Source organism: Notolepis coatsorum (assembly GCF_963971535.1).
Source record: "Notolepis coatsorum genome assembly, chromosome: 4".
In the NCBI taxonomy this organism is placed as follows: Eukaryota; Metazoa; Chordata; class Actinopteri; order Aulopiformes; family Paralepididae; genus Notolepis; species Notolepis coatsorum.
Window position 1 is genome coordinate 96,453,939 of NC_140168.1, and position 24,192 is coordinate 96,478,130.

The window sequence follows — 24,192 nt, forward strand, 5'->3', positions numbered from 1 at the left end:
ACCAAGTCAGCAGGAGGGAGGGGTACACCAAGTCAGCAGGAGGGAGGGGTACACCAAGTCAGCAGGAGGGAGGGGTACACCAAGTCAGCAGGAGGGAGGGGTACACCTCTAGCTGGCAGCTAAGGGTATTGTTCGTCAAACAATATCGAACTTGAGTGCTACACTCAGAGTGCATAGTAGTATAGACATAGAATAGTAGGTAGTAGTAGGTATAGTAGATAGTAGTGTAGACATAGTAGATAGTAGTATATACATAGTAGGTAGTAGTATAGGTATAGTAGATCAGTGGACGTTATTGCATGACTACTAGTGAGTCAGTGCTTCACTAGTAATATACAGAAAGAGTAATATACAGAAAGAAGAAATATTTTTTTAATTATTAATATATATATATATATATTATTTTTATTATAATTTTTTTTTTTATTAGAAATGTTTTCCTCTGTGAAAAAAACAATGCCAAGTGACAGCTCTGAGCTCTCTGATCTGGCTTGATCCCATAACTGCAGTAATGGCCAGATGTCAATCACTCAGTGCTAAAATAGGTGCACAGGTTGGGCTTAAGAATATAATTATCCAATCAAAATAGGGTATTTGAGTTTACAAAAGGCGGGTAGTGAGACTAAACCTCACTCATACATTTTAATGGGGCTTGAATGATTGACAGTTCTGACACTTTTTTTACACCAATCAGAGAACACCATTTCCTATTTCCTATTTTGAGAGGGCGTGGAGAGCCCAGTCAGTAACATTACTGTGGCAGTAGCACTGTAGGCTAAATGAAACTTTGCACAAAGGACTGAAGTATAAATCAGCAACATGGAGAGGACTTATGCATCTGGATCAGAAAAAAAGTTGTGGATGAAAAAGTAAGTACAGTGTTTGTAAAAGCTTGTATGCTAACAGTAGCTAGCCAATTTGTTAGCTACCTTTTAGCTTAGCTTATATTACATCACAATGATGATCACCAAGCTGGGCAATTGCACAGTAGGGCTGGGCAATTAATCGAAACAAAATCGCAATATCGATTCATAGACCTATGCAATCTAATTTCTAAGTTATGACGATTTTTCTTTTATTAAAAAAAAAGAAATGATTTTATCTGGGTTGAACATGATTTGTGGAACTCCCTCTGGTGTTGTGGTCATGGTATTCACTGACCTTTGGGAAGTATTTCGACATGCACATGGGTATCTTAGTGGTGTAGTGTATCTTGTAGACCAGGCCCATTGCAAGTTGCTGTACTCTGTAGTCTACTCTAAGCCATCCTAGGTTGTCAAAGTGGGCAGGGGTGAGGTGGGTTTTAGGAGTAAGGTCAAGCAGTAGTCTGACCAGTTTGTTTTGTGATGTTTGTAATCTTGTTTTTAGTGCCTTTGAGGTGCTTTGGTACCATGAGGTGCAAGCATAGTCGTAGTACCCTTGAATGAGTGCTCCTGTTAGAGTCTTCAAGGTATTCTTGTTTACCAGAGAGGAGATCCGGTACAGGAATCTAGTTCGTTGGTTGACTTAGTTATAACATTGGATCCCATTTTGTCACAGGAAAGATTTGCCTCTAGGATGGAACCCAGGTAGGTAATTTCATCTTTCCTTTTAAGATAAGATAAGATATTCCTTTATTGATCCCCTTGGGGAAATTCAGGCATCATAGCAGCATGGGGGAAGGGGGGGGGGGGGTACAGGTAGTGAAAACAACACAAGCAGTGTAAACAAATAGGTCAATATAATTTACTATCTAACTAACTGAAATATATATTCACAGTATTCACAGTGTCACATAAGGTGCAGTATGCATAAGGTAGTGTTATAATTTACTATCTAACTAACTGAAATATACATTATTCATTATTCACAGTATCCACATAAGGTGCAGTATGCATAAGGTAGTGTTATTGTCCTACTTGGGTTCCTATTAGCTCTAGGTCGATGTCTGGCAGCAGTCCCTGCCCATTGTTGTGGAGCCTGATGGCCGCTGGTATGAAGGACTGTCCGAGGCGGTTAGTTGAGTGTCGGGGGGGGGTATGAGTCTGTGGCTTCCTTGTCACCTTCACCTAATATGTTTTTGATCTGGTCAGGTGCGCTGTCACCTAATGTGTTTTGATCTGATCAGGTGCGCTGTCACCTAATATGTTTTGATCTGGTCAGGTGCGCTGTCACCTAATATGTTTTGATCTGGTCAGGTGCGCTGTCACCTAATATGTTTTGATCTGTGTCTGGTTAGGTGTGCCGTCACGCGTCACCTAATATGTTTTCATCTGTCTGGTCAGGTGTGCCGTCACCGAATGTCATTTTTTGCATCTGTGTCTGGTCAGGTGCGCCGTCACCGAATATGTCATTTTTTGCATCTGTGTCTGGTCAGGTGCGCCGTCACCTAATGTTAATATGTTTTCATCTGTGTCCACTGACCACCGACACACACAGTGGGGGATGTTTTAAAAATATAATTTAATATATAATATAATATAATAATTTGTGCTTCACCAAAAAATTTGGTCAGCAGCCACCACTGTAGTAGATAGTAGTATATACATAGTAGATAGTAGTATAGGTATAGTAGATAGTAGTATAGACATAGTAGATAGTAGTATATACATAGTAGGTAGTAGTATAGGTATAGTAGATAGTAGTATAGACATAGTAGATAGTAGTATATACATAGTAGGTAGTAGTGTAGACATAGTAGATAGTAGTGTAGACATAGTATATAGTAGTATGGACATAGTAGATAGTAGTATAGACAGTAAGAAAGTTAGTAGGAGTATCATTATTAATCGACCAAATCGAGTACAAAAACAATAGATTCAAAATGACTGCATTGATGCTTCGAAACATTTCATGTTCCAAAGCGTCTGAGGAAAGAATCACTTAATTTAGAAGCACTACAGAAGAAGAATCACTTCATTTAGAAGCACTACAGAAGAAGAATCACTTCATTTAGAAGCACTACAGAAGAAGAATCACTTCATTTAGAAGCACTACAGAAGAAGAAGAATCACTTCATTTAGAAGCACTACAGAAGAAGAAGAATCACTTCATTTAGAAGCACTACAGAAGAAGAATCACTTCATTTAGAAGCACTAAGATTGTTCAGAAATGCTCTAAGAAATATAAAATAAGTAAAAACATCAGCTTGATTTCAGCGTGCATTCATGGGAAAAATAAAACGCAAGTAAACTTAAATTAAACTTTTACATTTTCCATTATTATTTTATCATAAGAATGTAACTCTTAATGTGTAGTGTGTACGCCTTATGACATCACTGTTCGGCATGACATAATAATCTATTATGATATTGGATAACAACACTATGACAGCATTGCCCTCTGTGGCACATAACTGCATTATGACATTTAATACCGTTATGACATCACACTCTTTTATGACACTACATTCCGTTCCTTGTCGGGAAAGGTATGCTTGTGATGTCATATTGTGATGTCATATTGCAACAAAAAGATGTTATTTTTCCTCACAGAGAAAGAGCAAAACATTTTGGAAGATGCAATAGAGAAAGGTAGTGAGGCAGACAGACTAACAGACAGACAGACCGACATAGAATATTCAGTACAGAAAGAAACTAAGGCAGAGACAGAGAGACAGAACAGAGAGACAGAGAGACAGAACAGAGAGACAGAACAGAGAGACAGAGAGACAGAACAGAGAGACAGAACAGAGAGACAGAGAGACAGAACAGAGAGACAGAACAGAGAGACAGAGAGACAGACAGAACAGAGAGACAGAACAGAGAGACAGAGAGACAGAACAGAGAGACAGAGAGACAGAACAGAGAGACAGAGAGACAGAACAGAGAGACAGAACAGAGAGACAGAGAGACAGAACAGAGAGACAGAACAGAGAGACAGAACAGAGAGACAGAGAGACAGAACAGAGAGACAGAACAGAGAGACAGAGAGACAGAACAGAGAGACAGAACAGAGAGACAGAGAGACAGACAGAACAGAGAGACAGAACAGAGAGACAGAACAGAGAGACAGAACAGAGAGACAGAGAGACAGAGAGACAGAACAGAGAGACAGAACAGAGAGACAGAACAGAGAGACAGAGAGACAGACGGAACAGAGAGACGGAACAGAGAGACAGAACAGAGAGACAGAACAGAGAGACAGAACAGAGAGACAGAACAGAGAGACAGACTGACAGAACAGAGAGACAGAACAGAGAGACAGAGAGACAGAGAGACAGAACAGAGAGACAGAGAGACAGAACAGAGAGACAGAACAGAGAGACAGAGAGACAGACGGAACAGAGAGACAGAACAGAGAGACAGAACAGAGAGACAGAACAGAGAGACAGAACAGAGAGACAGAACAGAGAGACAGACTGACAGAACAGAGAGACAGACTGAAGGAACAGAGAGACAGAGACAGAGAGACAGACTGAGGGAACAGAGAGACAGACTGAGGGAACAGAGAGACAGAACAGAGAGACAGAGAGACAGACTGACTGAGGGAACAGAGAGAAAGAGAGACAGACTGAGGGAACAGAGAGAAAGACTGAGGGAACAGAGACAGACTGAGGGAACAGAGAGACAGACTGAGGGAACAGAGAGAAAGAGAGACAGACTGAGGGAATAGAGAGACAGAGAGACAGAGAGACAGACTGAGGGAACAGAGAGAAAGAGAGAGACTGAGGGAACAGAGAGACAGAGAGACAGACTGAGGGAACAGAGAGACAGAGAGAGACAGACTGAGGGAACAGAGAGACAGACTGAACAGAGAGACAGACTGAAGGAACAGAGAGACAGACTGAACAGAGAGACAGACTGAAGGAACAGAGAGACAGACTGAACAGAGAGACAGACTGAAGGAACAGAGAGACAGAGACAGAGAAAACAGAGAGAAAGACTGAGGAACAGAGAGACCGAGAGACAGACTGAGGGAACAGAGAGAAAGACTGAGGGAACAGAGAGACAGAGAGACAGACTGAGGGAACAGAGAGAAAGACTGAGGGAACAGAGAGACAGAGAGACAGACTGAGGGAACAGAGAGAAAGAGAGACAGACTGAGGGAACAGAGAGAAAGAGAGACAGAGACAGAAGGAACAGAGAGACAGAGAGACAGACAGACTGAGGGAACAGAGAGACAGACAGACTGAGGGAACAGAGAGACAGACAGACTGAGGGAACCGAGAGACAGACTGAGGGAACAGAGAGAAAGAGAGACAGAGAGACAGAGGGAACAGAGAGACAGACAGACTGAGGGGGCTTTCTCACTCAACATCGGGGTCGAATCAGCTCCGTGCCGTCCGAGTTCCGAGTTCCGTGTCGAACTCCCCCTCTCCCTCCTCTAGTTTGTGTACACACTTCAGTCTTGGTGCGCTCTGGGTTTTGTTTACGGTTTGCGCTTTGAGCTTGTAAGCTTGCCGTAGTCGATGATGTCACGCTCGAAATGTAAACACAGGAAGTGTTAACACGGAGACTGGAGAATGGATGCTGATATAAAGAAACAAATAACTAATAAATATGAAGTTATATTTGAACCTCTGTTGTCAAGCCTTGTCAATATAACCCACCCCATTTTATAAAGAATGGATGGTGTTGTAGAGTCCGCTTTTGAGCGTTTTAACGATAGCGCTAAGCTAACGGCTAAACGCTAGTTAGCTTAGCCTTTACTAGTAACATTGCTGCATCGATTATATGCATTATATTGCATGTCATTGATCTACTGGTCGACCACGGCCGACTGGTTGGGCACCACTGGTCTAATAGAAATAAATGCATTCGAACAATGTATAGACATAGCAATGGCAAACAAAATTGCCAGGCCTAACCGCCCCCACTAGTGCGCACCTGAGACCACCTATTTCAGCGATCCAGGTTCAGCGCCCCCGGGGACGAATCAGCGGGGGGCGGGGACGGGGGACAGCGTTCTCACTCAGACAGACACACCCTTTTCTGATGCGAGCCGGGTCTGATTCGACACAGAGCAGTGAGTGAGAAAAGGCCCTGAGGGAACAGAGAGACAGACAGACAGACAGACAGACTGAGGGAACAGAGAGACAGACAGACAGACAGACTGAGGGAACAGAGAGACAGACAGACTGAGGGAACAGAGAGACAGACAGACTGAGGGAACAGAGAGACAGACAGACTGAGGGAACAGAGAGACAGACAGACTGAGGGAACAGAGAGACAGAGAGACAGACAGACTGAGGGCCCTTTCTCACTCACTCATTCTGTCCGTACCGCCCTCATTCCGGGTCAGAGTGCGAACCCCCCCCCCCCCCCTCTAGTTTGTGTACACACTGCAGTCTTGGTTCGCTTCGGGTTCTGTTTACGGTTTGCCTTTTGAGCGTTTACGCTTGCCGTAGGCGATGATGTCACGTTCGAAAATGTAAACAGGAATGTCTTAACAGACTGCGGACTCTGGATGCTGATATAAAATGAACAAATTGCCAATAAATATGAAGTTATATTTGAACCTCTGTTGTCAAGCCTTGTCAATATAACCCACCCCATTTTATCACGAATGGATGGTGTTGTAGAGTCCGCTTTTGAGCGTTTTAACGATAGCGCTAAGCTAACGGCTAAACGCTAGTTAGCTTAGCCTTTACTAGTAACATTGCTGCATCGATTATATGCATTATATTGAATGTCATTGATCTACTGGTCGACCACGGCCGACTGGTTGGGCACCACTGGTCTAATAGAAATAAATGCATTCGAACAAGAAAGTATAGTATACAGCAATGGCTAACGCTAGTTAGCTAGCCTGTTCAGAAGCTAACATTGTCCCATCGCTTGTGGCAATTATATTGCATGTCATTGATCTACTGGTCGACCACGGCCGACTGGTTGGGCACCACTGGTCTAATAGAAATAAATGCATTCGAACAATGTATAGACATAGCAATGGCAAACAAAATTGCCAGGCCTAACCGCCCCCACTAGTGCGCACCTGAGACCACCTATTTCAGCGGTCCAGGTTCAGCGCCCCCGGGGACGAATCAGCGGGGGGCGGGGACGGGGGACAGCGTTCTCACTCAGACAGACACACCCTTTTCTGATGCGAGCCGGGTCTGATTCGACACAGAGCAGTGAGTGAGAAAGGGCCCTGAGGGAACAGACAAAGAACGCTAGACAGTCATAGGAAGCATAGGAAGAATCTTAGGAAGCATAGGAAGGATGTTAGGAAGCATATAGGGAACATAGGAAGGATGTTAGGAATCATAGGAAAGGTAATAGGAAGCATAGGAAGGATGTTAGGAATCATAGGAAAGGTAATAGGAAGCATAGGAAGGATGTTAGGAAGCATAGGAAAGGTAATAGGAAGCATAGGAAGAATGTTAGGAAGCATAGGAAGGATGTTAGGTAGCATGGGAAGGGTGATAGGAACAGTGGTGCAGTCGTAATATGGGCCAAGGCCAAACGCCACGTGCATGTCTCTCTCCTCTTTCATGAGTCGGAGCTGGGGACGAGACGGGCGGTCTTTTGTCACATAACACACGCCCAACACGCCCAACACTCCACACACACACACACACACACACATCACCTAGACTTTGCATAATAATAGGATGCGCGCACTTCTGCCTCAGTGACGTAGCCTAAACGTCGTTTGACCGCGTATGCCCACCACTGCATTGCTGGATAGGAAGTAGGGATGGGCAAAACTCACATACCGTAATTCCTCTAATAGTAACCCCGGCTTGTATTTGTTTCAACTGTAGCGGATACCAGGCTTGTATTAGGAGGAGGCATGTATAAGAGAGAGGCCTATATTTCTAATTTTCAAACAGATCATAATGAATAAATCAACATTTTGTGTCAGTTTGAACCCAGTAATATGTACTGGGTTCATTTATTGAAACCAAGTACTGTATGAAATACGGTAGTAAACAGTGCAATTACAGGTGGTCAAAAAAAGTTAAATAAAGTAAAATAGTGCAATCACAATACTGGTATAATAATAATAATAACTTCGTTTTATACAATTCTGAGGTAGGCTTACTCTCTTGGTAAACATTAACACCATACCATTATATGGTATTTACTGCACAGCCAGGCCAGCATATAACAACAATAACAAAATATATTACCTATGGTAAATCCGTTGAGGGAAATACCGTAATTCCTCTAATATACATGAAACCCGGCTTGTATTAGGAGGCCGGCTTATAATTGCTTAGCTCAACAGCGCACCCGGTCATTAATAGAGACCCGGTTTTTAATTGAATACCGGTTACTATTAGAGGAATTACGGTAATTACTATTTGAGAGTCACTGGGAACTATTCGAATACTAATCGAAACCCCCCCTAACAGCTAGATATGTGCGAGTCTCAGGCTAACGTTATTGGAATTGGCTTGAGAGACCCGGCGGGGGGGGGTGACAGAGAAAGGGGTGCCCAGGTGCGAAAGGAGAGGGGATAGTGAGCTAGGAGGGGGAAGACATGGGGTGGGGGGGGGGGGGGGGGGGGGGGGGTAGACAATAGGAAACGTGTATTGGAGGGAGGAAGCCAGACGGCCCTCCACCAAAGTCATTTAGCTGACGCTTTTTTCCGAAGCGACTGTCTTGGAAAATATTATCATGTCCATAGCTCTGTTTAAATACATATTCTCCGTACAGCCTTGACTAGTTCATATAGTTAACTAGTATACAGCTCAGACACTAGGGTGGCAGTCTTAACAGTGTTCTTTTGTTTGATCTATTTTTTCTCCCTTCCCCAATTTCGTATTGTCCAATTCTACCCTCCCCTGTCTCGAACGCTGTTAGACTATGCCTCCCACAAGCCGGCTGCAATGTGGACGAAGCCTTGCATCACATGTCCCCTCTGGTACTCGAGGAGGCAGCCGTCGCATCTTTTCACCTGCACATCTCTCAGCGGCGAGGGTCTGCGTGGGAGGAACACGCCGCCCTCGTTGCTTCCTGATTCTACTGCGCAGGCGCACCAACCGACCTGTAGGAGTCACTGTCCACAACGTCCGATTCCCACCCACCAGCTTCCCGCCCCCTAATACCGCCAATTTTATTAGTATGAACGACCAGCCAAGCTGGTAGCAACGCCGAGAGCTGGGCTCGAACCCAGCGTCTCCTGCGTTGGTGGCGAGCGCCTTGCCCACTGCGCCACCTAGCCACCCGGTTTTCGTTTCAGTTTCAGTTTCGCTTTTCAGAACGCTAGGTAATGGCAGGCAAGTTAGACATCGTTTTTGCCTCCTGAGCACAGTGATGTATATACTAGTGATGTGCATCTCCATCACTGAGGCCGATGCGATGCGCATCTCGATACGGTGCCAACGATACGATACATTAACGATGCATTTGAAGCACCGGGCGATGCGATACACCCCCTGTTGAGATACGATACGATTCGATACGATTTGATTCACCATAATGCGCTTTGGGGCAATACGATGCAAAATAATGATACAATTTTATGGTACGACAGAGGATTTGGTTGTATTCTTTATATGCAGCTTATATTATTATTAAAAATAAAATAATCTACTGTAAGACAATTTATATAAAAACTCTTGGGTGCCTAAGAAGACTTTTGCATAGTACTGTGTTTTCTATCCACTTTAGCTAAAAAAACACACACACACACAATGTATACACACTACTGTGAGACAATAATAATCACACACAAAGATAATGGCTTATAGCAGACTTAATGATTTTATAATATTTCAGATAATGAAATTAAATGTTTATCATCAACTATCCAATTAGTATTTATATTGTAACGTTTGGCCACTTTAAATCATTGAACAGAGAGAGAGAGAGAGAGAGAGAGAGCGCGTTTGAGCATTCTGATGCTCCGTAGCTGAGCAGGATTGCATTTTGTCAACACAGTTGTAACCTGGAGGAAGCGATATAAGGAAACGAATTGCCAATAAATGTGAAGTTATCTTTGAACCTCTTGTCAAGCGTCTTCAATATATCCCCCCCCCTAACTAATGGAACTGGTGTTGCAGAGTCACGTTAGTTAGTTAGTTAGACACTGTAGTTTAGCGTTAGCTGAACGGCTAACTGGCGTTAGCCAGAGGCTACTAGCGTTAGCCAGTTGATAAATTCTATTCATGTCTCCTCCTCGACTTCCACTGTTTGTTGTGGATAACTGTGACGCGGCTCTCGCCTTCTGTAGTAGCGAAGCAATAGTATCTGCTGTGTGCAGTGTTGTGGAAAATGTGTATATAGGGTGGACTAGTTTAATATAGGTCAACTAGAAGTGCTGAAAGACACTAGGGCGACAGTCCGGCTGATGTTCTTAAAACAACTTTAAGTATGGGACAGATAGGGACAGATAGACATTTCGAGTACATCACATCTTGTTCTTTTAATCTTGTACATCACATCTTGTTCTCTCTTTCACACACACACATATACTCTTTCACATTCACACACACACACACACTCATTTTCACATTCACACACACACACACACACACTCATTTTCACATTCACACACACACATATACTCTTTCACACTCATACACACACACATCTCACTCACTCACATACACACACACTCATTTTCTCTTTCACTAATCTTGACTCCAGACTCCAGCTTTATCTCTCTTCGATGTTAAATCTATGTGTCATCTTAATGTACGTCATGTCATATCTGATATAATATGTCACGTCATCATATCTGTCATGTTGGGGCAGGGCTGGGAAGGTATTATCTGGGGGGCACGGGGGTTTGGGAAGTTAGAGTGTTTTTGTTCAGCTGTGGTGACCGTCTGCTAGATCCATAGCTCTGCTGTTAAACTTTCTTTCCTTAAATAAATTGCTTGTTGAAATTGGAAATATCGTCTCCTGCTGTGTTAACGACTACTCAGCCACAACAGCAGTCACAGTGCACTGCTGACAGAAGTGGATGAGAGGAAATTATATGAATGCATCGGTTTTGACCGATGCAAAGACGCTACAACAAGATGCATCGCGAGTTCAGCCTGAATTGTAGCCGATGCGGACTTATTCCACCGGTGCACTCGCATCGTGAACGTTTATGCCGGCGCACCGATGCAAATCGATGAATCGTCACATCACTAGTATATACATGTAGTACAATGCCAAAGCAGTAGGTGGCAGTAGGTGGCGATGTAGTTCAAACATGAAGGCCATTTTCAACCAATCAGAAAAGTTGAATGTGCCAATACACTTCCTGCTAAAAATCAACAATCCACCATCTTTAAATGCCTCGCGTGAGCCATTTAGCCAACGTAGCATTTATTTTTCAGCTATAAAAGTGCAATAAACAAAACGGATACATTCACTGTGTGTTCTGCCTCTCATTTGTTGATGAAACAAAACCAACATCAACACAATTTACCACCAAGAGCGGATAGTTTAGTCTCACAAAAATATCGCAGATTCTGTTAGCTTACGTGCTAACGTGATTGGAATATGCCAGTATAACAGTATAGCATTGTGGCTAGCAGCGTGGTAATGTTAATGCTAGCAGAATGAATGGATGTAAACGTTATTTAACAAAAGGGAATGCAGACTGTTGTAGCTTAGACTGGTCTCCTTATAATAATAACTTGAGAACACGTTGGTAGCCGCAGCTAACAAGGTCTGAAAGTAACGTTAGCTAGGTAACTAACGTTAGCTCACGAGCTACGCTAGCCAGCCAGCACCAAACTGATGATATCAGACGTTGATATCAGGAGCTATCAGTAGCTAGATAACATTAGACAACGCCTCATGTATTAAACAAAAGTGAATAGATGACTGGGCCATTTTGTTTAATGCTTGTTATGTTGAAAGAGGAGCTCTGAGCTGCTCATGCAGTCAACTCTTGCGTGGTAACAATAACTTGACAACACATTGGTAGCCGCAGCTACTTGGTACAGCTCTGCTGTAAACACTGGAAATAACCGTGCGGGTCTCTACTGCGCATGGGCGTTGGGCAGAACGGCTCCGTATCCGGCTCACGCAGATTACATGGCACCATTGTCGGCAAGTTTTGGCGAGTATCCAAAACGAAAACACCTTTTCAGCGTTGCCAGTAGGACAACGCGTTTTCCTGCCAAAACGGCGTTTCTTTTTAACTTGGACAGCAAACGTAATCATTCAGCAACAAAAACGTTGCTGTATTCCCCAGTGTAACCATGGCCTTAGATATGACATGTCCAAGTAAATCACATCTTGTTCTTTTCTTGTTAATCTTGACTCCAGTATTGTGTCAGATATGACAAAACCCCTAAACCCATTTTTGTTTTCATTTTCTCATCTTTGTTTACCTTTATTGTCATATCTGTTATTAATTTGTCATCTTATGTTCGTCATGTCAATTATGTATTTATTGTAAGTCTGACCAAAGCTCTTTGTCACTTTCTGGTCAGACTGAGTAACAATGTTCATCAAAGTGTTCAAACTTGAGTGCTGCAGTGTTGAGTTAGTACATATTTTAGTATATTTCTAGAAGGTTGTTGTTAGTATACTACTATCCACTATCCACGAATAAATTGGTCTCATCAATTTAGAATGTAGCCCGCAGGACACCACCCCCCCCCCCCCCCCCCCCCCCCTGCTTGGGCCCTGCCCCCCAAATTGTTTGTGTGCACGCCCCTGCCAGAAGGCACTAAGGACAGACAGACAAACAGACAGATAGACAGGCAGACAGACAAACAAACAAACAGACAGGCAGACAGACAAACAAACAGACAGAACACAGTGACAAGAAACAGACTTCTCTTTACTCCCTCAGACGGTTCACTCAAAGCGAGCAGATGGGCTCCTTCTCCGCAGACAGATCAACCGGGACCAGGGGAGGCCAGAGAGCACTCGCACCAGAGACCCTTCTCACAGAGAGACGTGAGCCCTAACCGTGCCCTAACACTCGAGGAGACGTGAGCCCTAATCGTGCCCGAGGAGACGTGAGCCCTAATCGTGCCCGAGGAGACGTGAGCCCTAACCGTGCCCTAACACCCGAGGAGAGACGTGAGCCCTAACCGTGCCCTAACACCCGAGGAGAGACGTGAGCCCTAACCGTGCCCTAACACCCGAGGAGACGTGAGCCCTAACCGTGCCCTAACACCCGAGGAGACGTGAGCCCTAACCGTGCCCTAACACCCGAGGAGACGTGAGCCCTAACCGTGCCCTAACACTCGAGGAGACGTGAGCCCTAATCGTGCCCTAACACTCGAGGAGACGTGAGCCCTAACCGTGCCCTAACACCCGAGGAGACGTTGAGCCCTAATCGTGCCCTAACACTTCAGGAGACGTGAGCCCTAATCGTGCCCTAACACTCGAGGAGACGTGAGCCCTAACCGTGCCCTAACACCCGAGGAGAGACGTGAGCCCTAATCGTGCCCTAACACTCGAGGAGACGTGAGCCCTAACCGTGCCCCAACACTCGAGGAGACGTGAGCCCTAACCGTGCCCTAACACTCGGAGACGTGAGCCCTAATCGTGCCCCAACACCCGAGGAGACGTGAGCCCTAATCGTGCCCTAACACTCCAGGAGACGTGAGCCCTAATCGTGCCCTAACACCCGAGGAGACGTGAGCCCTAACCGTGCCCTAACACTCAAGGAGACGTGAGCCCTAATCGTGCCCTAACACTCGAGGAGACGTGAGCCCTAACCGTGCCCTAACACCCGAGGAGACGTGAGCCCTAACCGTGCCCTAACACTCGAGGAGACGTGAGCCCTAACCGTGCCCTAACACTCGAGGAGACAGAAACAACCGTCTATAGACGAGACAAAGACACTCACAGCTGTCCTCGTCGTCCTGGAAGACCTTGCTCACGTAACAGGCGTAGACGAAGCCAAAGAGCTGAAAGATAGACAAGAGAAAACATGTTAACCCTTTCACTGCGACAATACGGAAGGTTAACCCTTTCACTGCCACACGGCAAAGGGTCGAGTGGCTTAATCTTTAGTTTAGTTTATTTGACAGTTATTAAAATACATTACGTGTTACAACAAGTCACGCATTCTAAAAATGATCAAGGATAGCACAAAAAAAGTCACAGACTTATTTCCATTGTGGCCCTTGGTCTCAGCAGCACATAGTATTTACATAAACATATTATCATCAGCCTACAGTATATTGCAATTTTATGTATTAAAAAGTAAAATACAATTTTTTTTTCTTTTTTTTTCTTTTATTGATATTTTTGCACAAATATTTCCAATATTCACAAGACATCTTTCCACAGCATAATATGCAACATCCAAGATTTGTCTTTTTCTTTTTCGTAACATCATACAAAACATACAAAAGACTCATACAAGGGCGGCTACGTGGCGTAGTGGGCAAGGCACTCGCCACGAAATGCTGGAGACGCTGGGCTCGTCAGTTCGAGCCCAGCGCTCCACATTTGCTTTCAGTTTAGCTGGTCGTCCGTACTAATACACATTGGCCGTATTAGGGGGTGGGAAACTGATGGGTGGGGATCGGGCGTTGTGGACAGCGACTCCTACAGGTCGGTTGGTGCGCCTGCGCAGTAGAATCAGGAAGTGTCGGGGGCAGCGTGAGCCTCCCACGCGTTACTCCTCGCCACTGAGTTTTCGAGCTGCGCAGGTGAAAAGATGCGACTGCTGTTACCTCAAGTACCGGAGGGGACTTGTGCTATGTATGACTTAGTCCACATTGCAGCCGGCTTGTGGGAGGCAAGAAACAGCGTCCGTGACAGGGGAGGGTTGAATTGGATGATACGAAATTGGGATGGGAGAAAATATAGAAAATGGGAGAAAAAGTGGATCAAAAACAAAAGACTCATACAAACACATTAACAACTGACATGGAAATTAAAAAAGCACTTACAAAAAAAAACATTACTATACATTGTGCATATATATCCCTGATGCACATACGTTACATGTAGACCGATCTACCTGCGAGCAGGTATGTGCTGCATCTTCTATCGGGATGCCATCTTTCTCCATAGTGCATGTGAGAGGATGCGTCTCAAATATATGTAGGTGTGCGTGAGAACATGTATGAATGTGTGTCTCAGATATGTGTATGTGGGTACGTGTCTCACGTAAGTATGTGTGTATGTCTCATACGTGTGTGTGTGTGCATCTCTCAGGTACGTGACTGTAATCCTACCTTCTGTGTGCGTCTCGTATCCATGTGCGTCTCTGCCACCTGTGTGAGTGTATATCTCAGGTGTGTATATGCATGTGCGTCTCAGCTATGTATGTGTGTGTCCCAAAATACAACATTATTAATAAAATACGTACAAAATGTACAGACACACTAAAACAGGAAGCTTCCTGCGTCACTCTGGGACACTTTCTAGGAAACATTTCCTAACGTTCACCTTGAAACTATACAGGTTCAAAGGTGGTGTTTGGTGGTCAAAGGTCAAACTCATTCATCAACTCCTGATTTGGAATATTTTGTGTGTGTGTGTGTGCGTGTGTGTGTGTGTGTGTGTGTGTGTGTGTAGGTGTATGTATATGTATGTGTGTGTGTAGGTGTATGTATATGTGTGTATATGTGTGTATGTGTGTGTATGTGTATATGTGTGTATGTATATATTTATTTTTATTTTTATTTAACCTTTATTTACCCAGGGTAGGTTCTCTGAGCACGGATGCTCTTTTTCAGCTACGCCCTGCTTCACACAGTTCCATTCACACCTCATGTGTGTGTGTGTGTATGCATGTGTGCGTGTGTGTGTGTGTGTGTGTGTGTATGCGTGTGTGTGTATGCGTGTGTGTGTGTGTGTGTGTATCCGAATAATCCCACAATGTACAAGTGCACTGTTAATATTTGTGTCCTTTAAACCTTGTTTTTATGTGGACATAAATAAAATATTCTAAATGTGTGTGTGTGTGTGTGTGTGTACTCACAGCCAGCAGGACCTGCAGGGCTGAACTCAGAACCTCGATGTACTGGTAGTCAAGGAGACAGCCGGAGACTGTGATGACATGGTGGTGGTCGTCGGGGGCGATGCGGGAATCCAGCACCGGCGTTACCAGGCAACCAGGACCATGCTCCATCCACCAGGACCGATGCAGGGAGGTGTTGAACGTCATCAGGAAGTCCCTGTCCTGAATATGCACACGCACACACGCACACACACAGAGTATGGGTATAGCTAATGTTCAGGTAGTTCCTCACGTCCTACATAACATGGTAAATAGTGCATTTATATAGCAGCTTTTATCCAAAGCGCTTTACATTTTTGTTCCTCACATTTCACCCATTCACTCACACACTGATGGTGCCAACCTGCTCATCGGGAGCAATTAGGGGTTAAGTGTCTTGCTCAACGATACGCTGCCCGGGAGGAGCGGGAATCGAACCGGGAACCGGCTTCCGGATAACCAGACGACTGCTCTACCTCCCGAGCCACTGTCGCCCCACATGGTGTTTTCGACATGTACAAATAGACACGTACAAACACGCATGATGTAAGCATTATTTAGGACTTAACCTGAATGCTTCCAGGCTTCATGGTAAATGACAAGCTAAATCAATATTTGAATGCCTAAAAAATTATATATATATATATTAGAGCTGGGCCGTTAACGGCGTTAACGTGCTGCGTTAACGCTATACTAGTATCGCGCGATAATATAATTAACGCATTAATCTAAAAAAAAAGAAGATTTTTTTTTTTACATTTTTTTTTTTTACCTTTATTTACCCAGGGTAGGTTCGCTGAGCACAGATGCTCTTTTTCAGGAACGCCCTGCTTCACATTCACACAGTTCCATTCACACCTGGGAGCTGCCCAGTACAACCACAGTTGACACCTTTGGCCACTGAGCAACTCCACTGGAGCAGTTGATTCAAGCCATGTCACATAGTTCAAGTTTGAAATGATTCTTTCTGTTTTGCTCCTGAGAGTGCTAGATACTGTACTGTACTGGTAATATTATTTATTTGTGTTAACTTCTGAATAAAACAACTTATTAAACACAAGTACATCTTATTGAACATTATTTTGATATTTCATTACCAATTATCATAGCAAAACAGCTTTTTCAAACAGTCTGTAATGCATTTTGGAAACAGGAGATGGGCTCATGGTGTAATGGGCCACCTGGCCTGAGAAACATAAGGAGGAAAGAAAAAGTAAGGACTTACTTCTGGTCATTATTTGGGTAGAACACACATATTTTGAATGCCTTCGGCAGGTTTTTTCTTTTTTTTTAACCATTTTAATCTAGATTAATCTAGATTAAATCCAGGATTGCAGATAGATTAATCTAGATTAAAAACATTAATCTATGCCCACCTCTAATATATATATATATATATAATTTATTACAAGGACATTTAGTCACAAGAACTTTCAGAAGACCTACCAGTACCACCCACAGCTCTCATCTAGCAACACGTTGCAGTGTGTGGGAAGGATGAGGTCGTGCGACGATGGGCACTTCACTGTGTGACCGGCTTCTATTACACGCATCACAGTTGTGTTGTGCTCCGTTTGTGCTGCATTGTGTGTAGACCTTTTCCCAACGAGACCATGTTCTAATATGCTCACTCATTAGAATATTGTTTAGTCCCAGTAGACCTCATGTCTCACAGAAAATCTTGTCAGTCTTCAGCCTTAATACTATATTTATCAACGTAGAAAACGTTGACCTCGATTCGTGCCGTCGATCTTTAACCGATTTGACAGAAATGAGATGGAGCAGGAGGTCCTTGGCTGGCTGTCAACCTATCTGCCAAGTTTGAGACAGATTGGATAAAGATGCGCCATGTATCGTGGTTACAGACAGGCAAACAGACACACACACACAAGTGAATTACACATTTAATTACATTTAATTCCACTGCAATGCACACACAGCAGACGCATGTCCACTACACACACACTCAGGCAGTGTTAGTGTCTTACCTGAGACAGGCTTCCCACCTCCAGGTAGAAACAGATGATGAAAGAGTTCCAGCCGACCCAGAGCACCAGCCACACTGCATACTGATCAGCAGAGACACAAGCAGGGATCAGTGTGTGTGTGTGTGTGTGTGTGTGTGTGTGTGTGTGTGTGTGTGTGACTAAAATCAAGGACACATTTCAGAGTAAAGACCAGTTGATTGGTGACGACTTGTCTAATTAGGGACAAAAGCCCTGTCCCCAATTTGAAAAAAAGCAGGTTTTTTATACTTTGTATATACTTTGATACTTAGTGTTAAAACAAGAGTTAACTAGCTCTACATTCCGACACAATCCGACAGGCATCACTGATATAGAGTGTTTGGTCAGTAACATGGGTCTCCCAGTCCCTCTGCTCTGCAGTAAACAGCCATCACTGATATATAGTGTCTGGTCAGTAACATGGGTCTCCCAGTCCCTCCACTCTGCAGTAAACAGTCATCACTGATATAGTGTCTGGTCAGTAACATGGGTCTCCCAGTCCCTCCACTCTGCAGTAAACAGCCATCACTGATATAGAGTGTTTGGTCAGTAACACAGGTCTCCCAGTCCCTCCACTCTGCAGTAAACAGCCATCACTGATATAGAGTGTCTGGTCAGTAACATGGGTCTCCCAGTCCCTCCACTGTGCAGTAAACAGCCATCACTGATATAGAGTGTCTGGTCAGTAACATGGGTCTCCCAGTCCCTCCACTGTGCAGTAAACAGTCATCACTGATATAGTGTCTGGTCAGTAACATGGGTCTCCCAGTCCCTCCACTGTGCAGTAAACAGTCATCACTGATATAGTGTCTGGTCAGTAACATGGGTCTCCCAGTCCCTCCACTCTGCAGTAAACAGCCATCACTGATAGAGAGTGTTTGGTCAGTAACATGGGTCTCCCAGTCCCTCCACTCTGCAGTAAACAGCCATCACTGATAGAGAGTGTTTGGTCAGTAACATGGGTCTCCCAGTCCCTCTGCTCTGCAGTAAACAGCCGTCACTGATAGAGAGTGTCTGGTCAGTAACATGGGTCTCCCAGTCCCTCCACTCTGCAGTAAACAGCCATCACTGATATAGAGTGTCTGGTCAGTAACATGGGTCTCCCAGTCCCTCCACTGTGCAGTAAACAGCCATCACTGATATAGTGTCTGGTCAGTAACATGGGTCTCCCAGTCCCTCCACTCTGCAGTAAACAGTCATCACTGATATAGAGTGTCTGGTCAGTAACATGGGTCTCCCAGTCCCTCCACTGTGCAGTAAACAGCCATCACTGATATAGAGTGTCTGGTCAGTAACATGGGTCTCCCAGTCCCTCCACTCTGCAGTAAACAGCCATCACTGATAGAGAGTGTCTGGTCAGTAACATGGGTCTCCCAGTCCCTCCACTCTGCAGTAAACAGTCATCACTGATAGAGAGTGTCTGGTCAGTAACATGGGTCTCCCAGTCCCTCCACTCTGCAGTAAACAGCCATCACTGATATAGAGTGTCTGGTCAGTAACATGGGTCTCCCAGTCCCTCCACTGTGCAGTAAACGGAAAATCTATTTTCTGGTATCCTGTTCCAACTTAATCCAATCAGGAGAGAGAACTCCACAAGGAGGTGTTTTTTTTATCTCAAAATATGCTGTAAATAAATCGCTGTATTTGATACATTCGATAAATACGTAGGCCTGTGCTTATCATTATCATATGTTAAACTATACCATAGGTTAAGTTTCTAGCCCTGCAAAAAAAACAAATACGCTTTCCCCCCCTATTGCTCGGTGTTACTGAGTCGTTCCTCGTCTTCATTGAGGAAAGTATTTGATTGTAAAATGTTATTCATACGTACAAGATATATGCATCACTACAGAACTATGTAGGTCCTTTAATTATTTTACTACTGATGGCGTAAACGAGGGTCATGTCCCATTTCTTAGGTAAGGATTTTAACCCCTTCCCCTTGTAGATCTGTTCTGAAGTGCCACTCCAAAACTAGGGGTAGGGCCAAGGGAAGGCAATTGGGATTGGGCCTAAGTCAAGGCAATGTCCCCAAAAGTGGCCCAAGTAAACGTGTGTGTGTGTGTCAGTGTGTGTGTCTGTGTGTGTGTGTGTTCACAAGCTGGTGGTTAGGGGCCTTCAGACGGCCCACATCTCCAAGAGAAAGGCTAAACAGTTAGCAAGGTATCGCTCTATATCTGCTATTATTAGTAGCCGCTCTATTTGGAGACAACGTTGCTTTTTGTACCCATATAGATTAGATATAGTTTTACGTTAATGCTATTGTATCTGTTAACCCACATTTGAAACATCCTCTGTGTTAATACTGTATGTGTACGATGGTTGCTGCACGGTCACAAACGTAACTGAATGACTCCCAATGAGCTGACTCCCAATGAGCTGACTGCACCGTTAGTGTTTATGTCCTGGCTTAACCCTTTCACTACCACACTACAGACGGTTAACCTTTCACTACCACACTACAGAAGGTTAACCTTTCACTACCACACTACAGAAGGTTAACCTTTCACTACCACACTACAGAAGGTTAACCTTTCACTACCACACTACAGAAGGTTAACCTTTCACTACCACACAGTACAGACGGTTAACTTCTGTGGTGTGGTTGTGAAAGGGTTAACCCTTTGGTAGTGTGGTAGTGAAAGGGTTAGTGTGTGTGTGTATGAATGCGTGTGTGTGCAGTGTGCAGAGAATACTTCTAAAACAAGTTGATTAAAGGCACATTTCAATAATGTAACCTCTGAATTCCTTCGAATCCACAGTGACACCAAACATTGGCACATTGGTGCTGCTTGATCTGTGTTCATCCCCCCAGTTCATCCCCCCCGGCCACAACACTCACAAATATGAGGTATCTGGAGCGAAACTGCACCGTGCCAAACATGCCCAGGATGACCGCCATGATGTGGAGGAAGTTGGCCAAGATAGGAGCCCACTGGTAGCCCAGGAAATCAAACACCTGCCTCTGGAGAGCTGCCACCTGGAGGATAGGAGGGGGGTCACACACGCACACACACGCATTAGGGATATAGCGTACACACACACACACACAAACAAACACCACATTCTCATGTACACACAAGCAAACATGGCCACAGTCATAAACACGCCAACACAGCCACAGCCACAGCCACAGGGACACGCATACACAGGTCTGCCGCAGTTGTTTCCATGGTAACAGCCTGGAGCGCCAGCCAGCCCAGTGACTGTAAAAGAGGAGCACCTCCCCCCCCCCCCCCCCCCCTTCTACCAAAAAGCTCCCCCCAAACTAATGAGAATCTATGGGCCGAATCCCTTCTCTCTACCACAAAACAGCACATTAGTCCCCAGCTAACAATAGGCTAGCCTCGCCTTCAAGCTGGGGTCCTATAGCCCTGGTATCGACACACACACACACACACACACACACACAGATACACAGTCTCATGTTACACACATATTACATTTTGAAAAGACCAGACAAGAGAGGAAAGACTATTTAGAGACACAACGAGAAAGATCTAAATTTATCCCCAGGACAGATGGAGGGAGAGACAGTGAGAGGAGGATGGAGGGAGAGAGATGGGGATGGAGGGAGAGAGAGGAAGAGAGGAGGAGAAGAAGAGGGTCTCCTTGTTCCCCTCTGACGGCATCGTCAAAAACTCTTCCTTTTCACGTGGTCATCCCAGAACTGGAAGACCTACCCCTCTCTCTCTCTCTCTCTCTCCTCCCTTTCTCTTTCCCACACACACCAATATAGACAGGCCGGTCTGATTCTCTCGCCAACACACGTAGAGACACACACACTCACAAAAACAGGTCATGACTGGCACACATATCTCTCTCTATCTCTCTCTCACACACACACAAAAACAGGTAATGACTGGCACACATATCTCTCTCTCACACACACACACACAAAAACAGGTAATGACTGGCACACATATCTCTCTCTATCTCTCTCTCACACACACACTCACAAAAACAGTTAATGACTGGCACACATATCTCTCTCTCACACACACACAAAAACAGGTAATGACTGGCACACATATCTCTCTCACACACACACACACAAAAACAGTTAATGACTGGCACACATATCTCTCTCTATCTCTCTCTCACACACACACAAAAACAGGTAATGACTGGCACACATATCTCTCTCTCACACACACACACACACAAAAACAGGTAATGACTGGCACACATATCTCTCTCTCACACACACACACAAAAACAGGTAATGACTGGCACACATATCTCTCTCTCACACACACACACACACACACAAACAGGTAATGACTGGCACACATATCTCTCTCTCTCACACACACACACACACACAAAAACAGGTAATGACTGGCACACATATCTCTCTCTCACACACACACACACAAAAACAGGTAATGACTGGCACACATATCTCTCTCACACACACACACCACAGCGTTCCAACTTCCCTCGCTCTCTGCTCTCTCATTTTGAAAGACACACACACCCTTGTTTAACGGCTATATAATGTGGTCTGGCTGCCACCACAACAGCTGGGCCGCTCAAAGGCTTCCAGTGTGACTGCACAGATGGATGGGACAAAAAAGGAGCCTGATTACAATGTGTTTGTCTGTGCAATCTGGGTCTAATTATATCTTTATGGCAAGCCGTCGTGGGTCACACAGACAGACACACAGAGAGAGAGAGAATCAACTCACCAACTGCAGTGAACATATCACCACCAGCGTGCATCTCCCGTCGCACTTCCCCATCTTGGAGGGCTCTGGACGCGGCTTGGGGCCGCGGAGGCTCCGGGGGAAGCTGGGGTCCCCGGTCAGATCCAGAATGCCTGGCTGTCTCAGCTCACACCATTCCCCGGCTATAGACCCCTCTCTTCCCGGCAGCAGCCCCCTGATCTGACGCCGCCGCGGTTCAGTCAATCCGAGGAGGAGTGACCCATCCTCCCTCCTGACCGGTCGGTTTTGTCGGTAGATATTTTGCTGGAGGCCGGGTTGGTCGTGGTGGTGTGTGGCTTCCTCCAGGACAGGGGGGTTGTTGTTGTCCGGTTCTTCTTCACGCCGCGGTCTGCGCGGTCCGACCACCGCCGATTACAGAGTCACCTCCGCGGCCACACCTTCCGGCGGCGCGCCGTGACACACACACACACACACAAAGGCACAAAGAGAGACGGAAAGCCGGTCATAACCTGCTCCCGGTTAACGGTAGAAATGAGCATCATATGATAATAACGGGATCAGGGTCACACGAGGGGGTGAGGTGATGGAGGTATGGCTGGCTAGGCTAAATAATGAAATCTGATACAACGGGACACAAAGCGGCTCATTGTGTGACTCACGGTTCTCAAGGCGCGTCGTGAAGGAAGACTCCTCTTTTCCTAACCGTCTTCTTCCCGATCCTCCCGTCGAAGATCTCCAGCGAGAGAAAAGGATGCAACCGTGATAATAACGGGACCGCGATTCGGACCGGCGGTGGATTTGGGCCCCTCGCTCTATATACTCCTCCTTCGTCTTTGTCAACAATCCGTGGTGCCGGGGCGGGCGGGCGCAGGCGGGAGGGGCTAGGGGAGGAGAGGGGGTGGTGGTGGGGTGGCTTTCAGTCACCGCGACCCCCTCCAGGAGGAGCTGCTGCCTGGCTGGTTCTGCAGCCCCGTGTGTGCGCGCGCGGCCGAGAGAGGAGCACATGCAGCGCGTGACGTTCAGGAGGAACACAGCGCGAGACGTTCGGGAGTAGGAACACAGGACACAGCGCGAGACGTTCAGGAGGAACACAGACAGCGCGAGACGTTCGGGAGTAGGAACACAGCGCGAGATGTTCGGGAGGAACACAGCGCGAGACGTTCTGGAGGAACACAGCGCAAGACGTTCAGGAGGAACACAGCACGAGACGTTCAGGAGGAACACAGCGCGAGACGTTCAGGAGGAACACAGCGCGAGACGTTCAGGAGGAACACAGCGCGAGACGTTCAGGAGGAACACAGCGCGAGACGTTCAGGAGGAACACAGCGCGAGACGTTCAGGAGGAACACAGCGCGAGACGTTCAGGAGGAACACAGCACGAGACGTTCAGGAGGAACACAGCGCGAGACGTTCAGGAGGAACACAGCGCGAGACGTTCAGGAGGAACACAGCGCGAGACGTTCAGGAGGAACACAGCGCGAGACGTTCAGGAGGAACACAGCGCGAGACGTTCAGGAGGAACACAGCGCGAGACGTTCTGGAGGAACACAGCGCGAGACGTTCAGGAGGAACACAGCGCGAGACGTTCAGGAGGAACACAGCGTGAGACGTTCAGGAGGAACACAGCGCGAGACGTTCAGGAGGAACACAGCGCGAGACGTTCAGGAGGAACACAGCGCGAGACGTTCTGGAGGAACACAGCGCGAGACGTTCTGGAGGAACAC

At 45.7% G+C, this 24,192-nt stretch overlaps 1 protein-coding gene across 2 annotated transcripts in view; it reads right to left on the reverse strand.

Annotated features, from left to right (window-relative positions):
- Positions 1 to 23,298, reverse strand: part of nkain1 (sodium/potassium transporting ATPase interacting 1) — a gene marked incomplete at its 3' end in the record, with an annotated part of 30,974 nt that extends 7,676 nt beyond the window's left edge. For both annotated transcript variants that reach the window (XM_084313478.1, XM_084313479.1), the window contains exons 1-6: positions 23,128 to 23,298; positions 22,490 to 22,905; positions 20,641 to 20,778; positions 17,781 to 17,861; positions 15,775 to 15,975; positions 13,684 to 13,744 (exon numbers count right to left, since the gene is read on the reverse strand). In XM_084313478.1, the coding sequence (XP_084169604.1) occupies positions 13,684 to 13,744; positions 15,775 to 15,975; positions 17,781 to 17,861; positions 20,641 to 20,778; positions 22,490 to 22,543 (535 nt within the window). In that variant the 5' untranslated portion in view covers positions 22,544 to 22,905; positions 23,128 to 23,298. The remainder of the gene's footprint in view (positions 1 to 13,683; positions 13,745 to 15,774; positions 15,976 to 17,780; positions 17,862 to 20,640; positions 20,779 to 22,489; positions 22,906 to 23,127) is intronic.
- Positions 23,299 to 24,192: the final 894 nt, after the last annotated feature.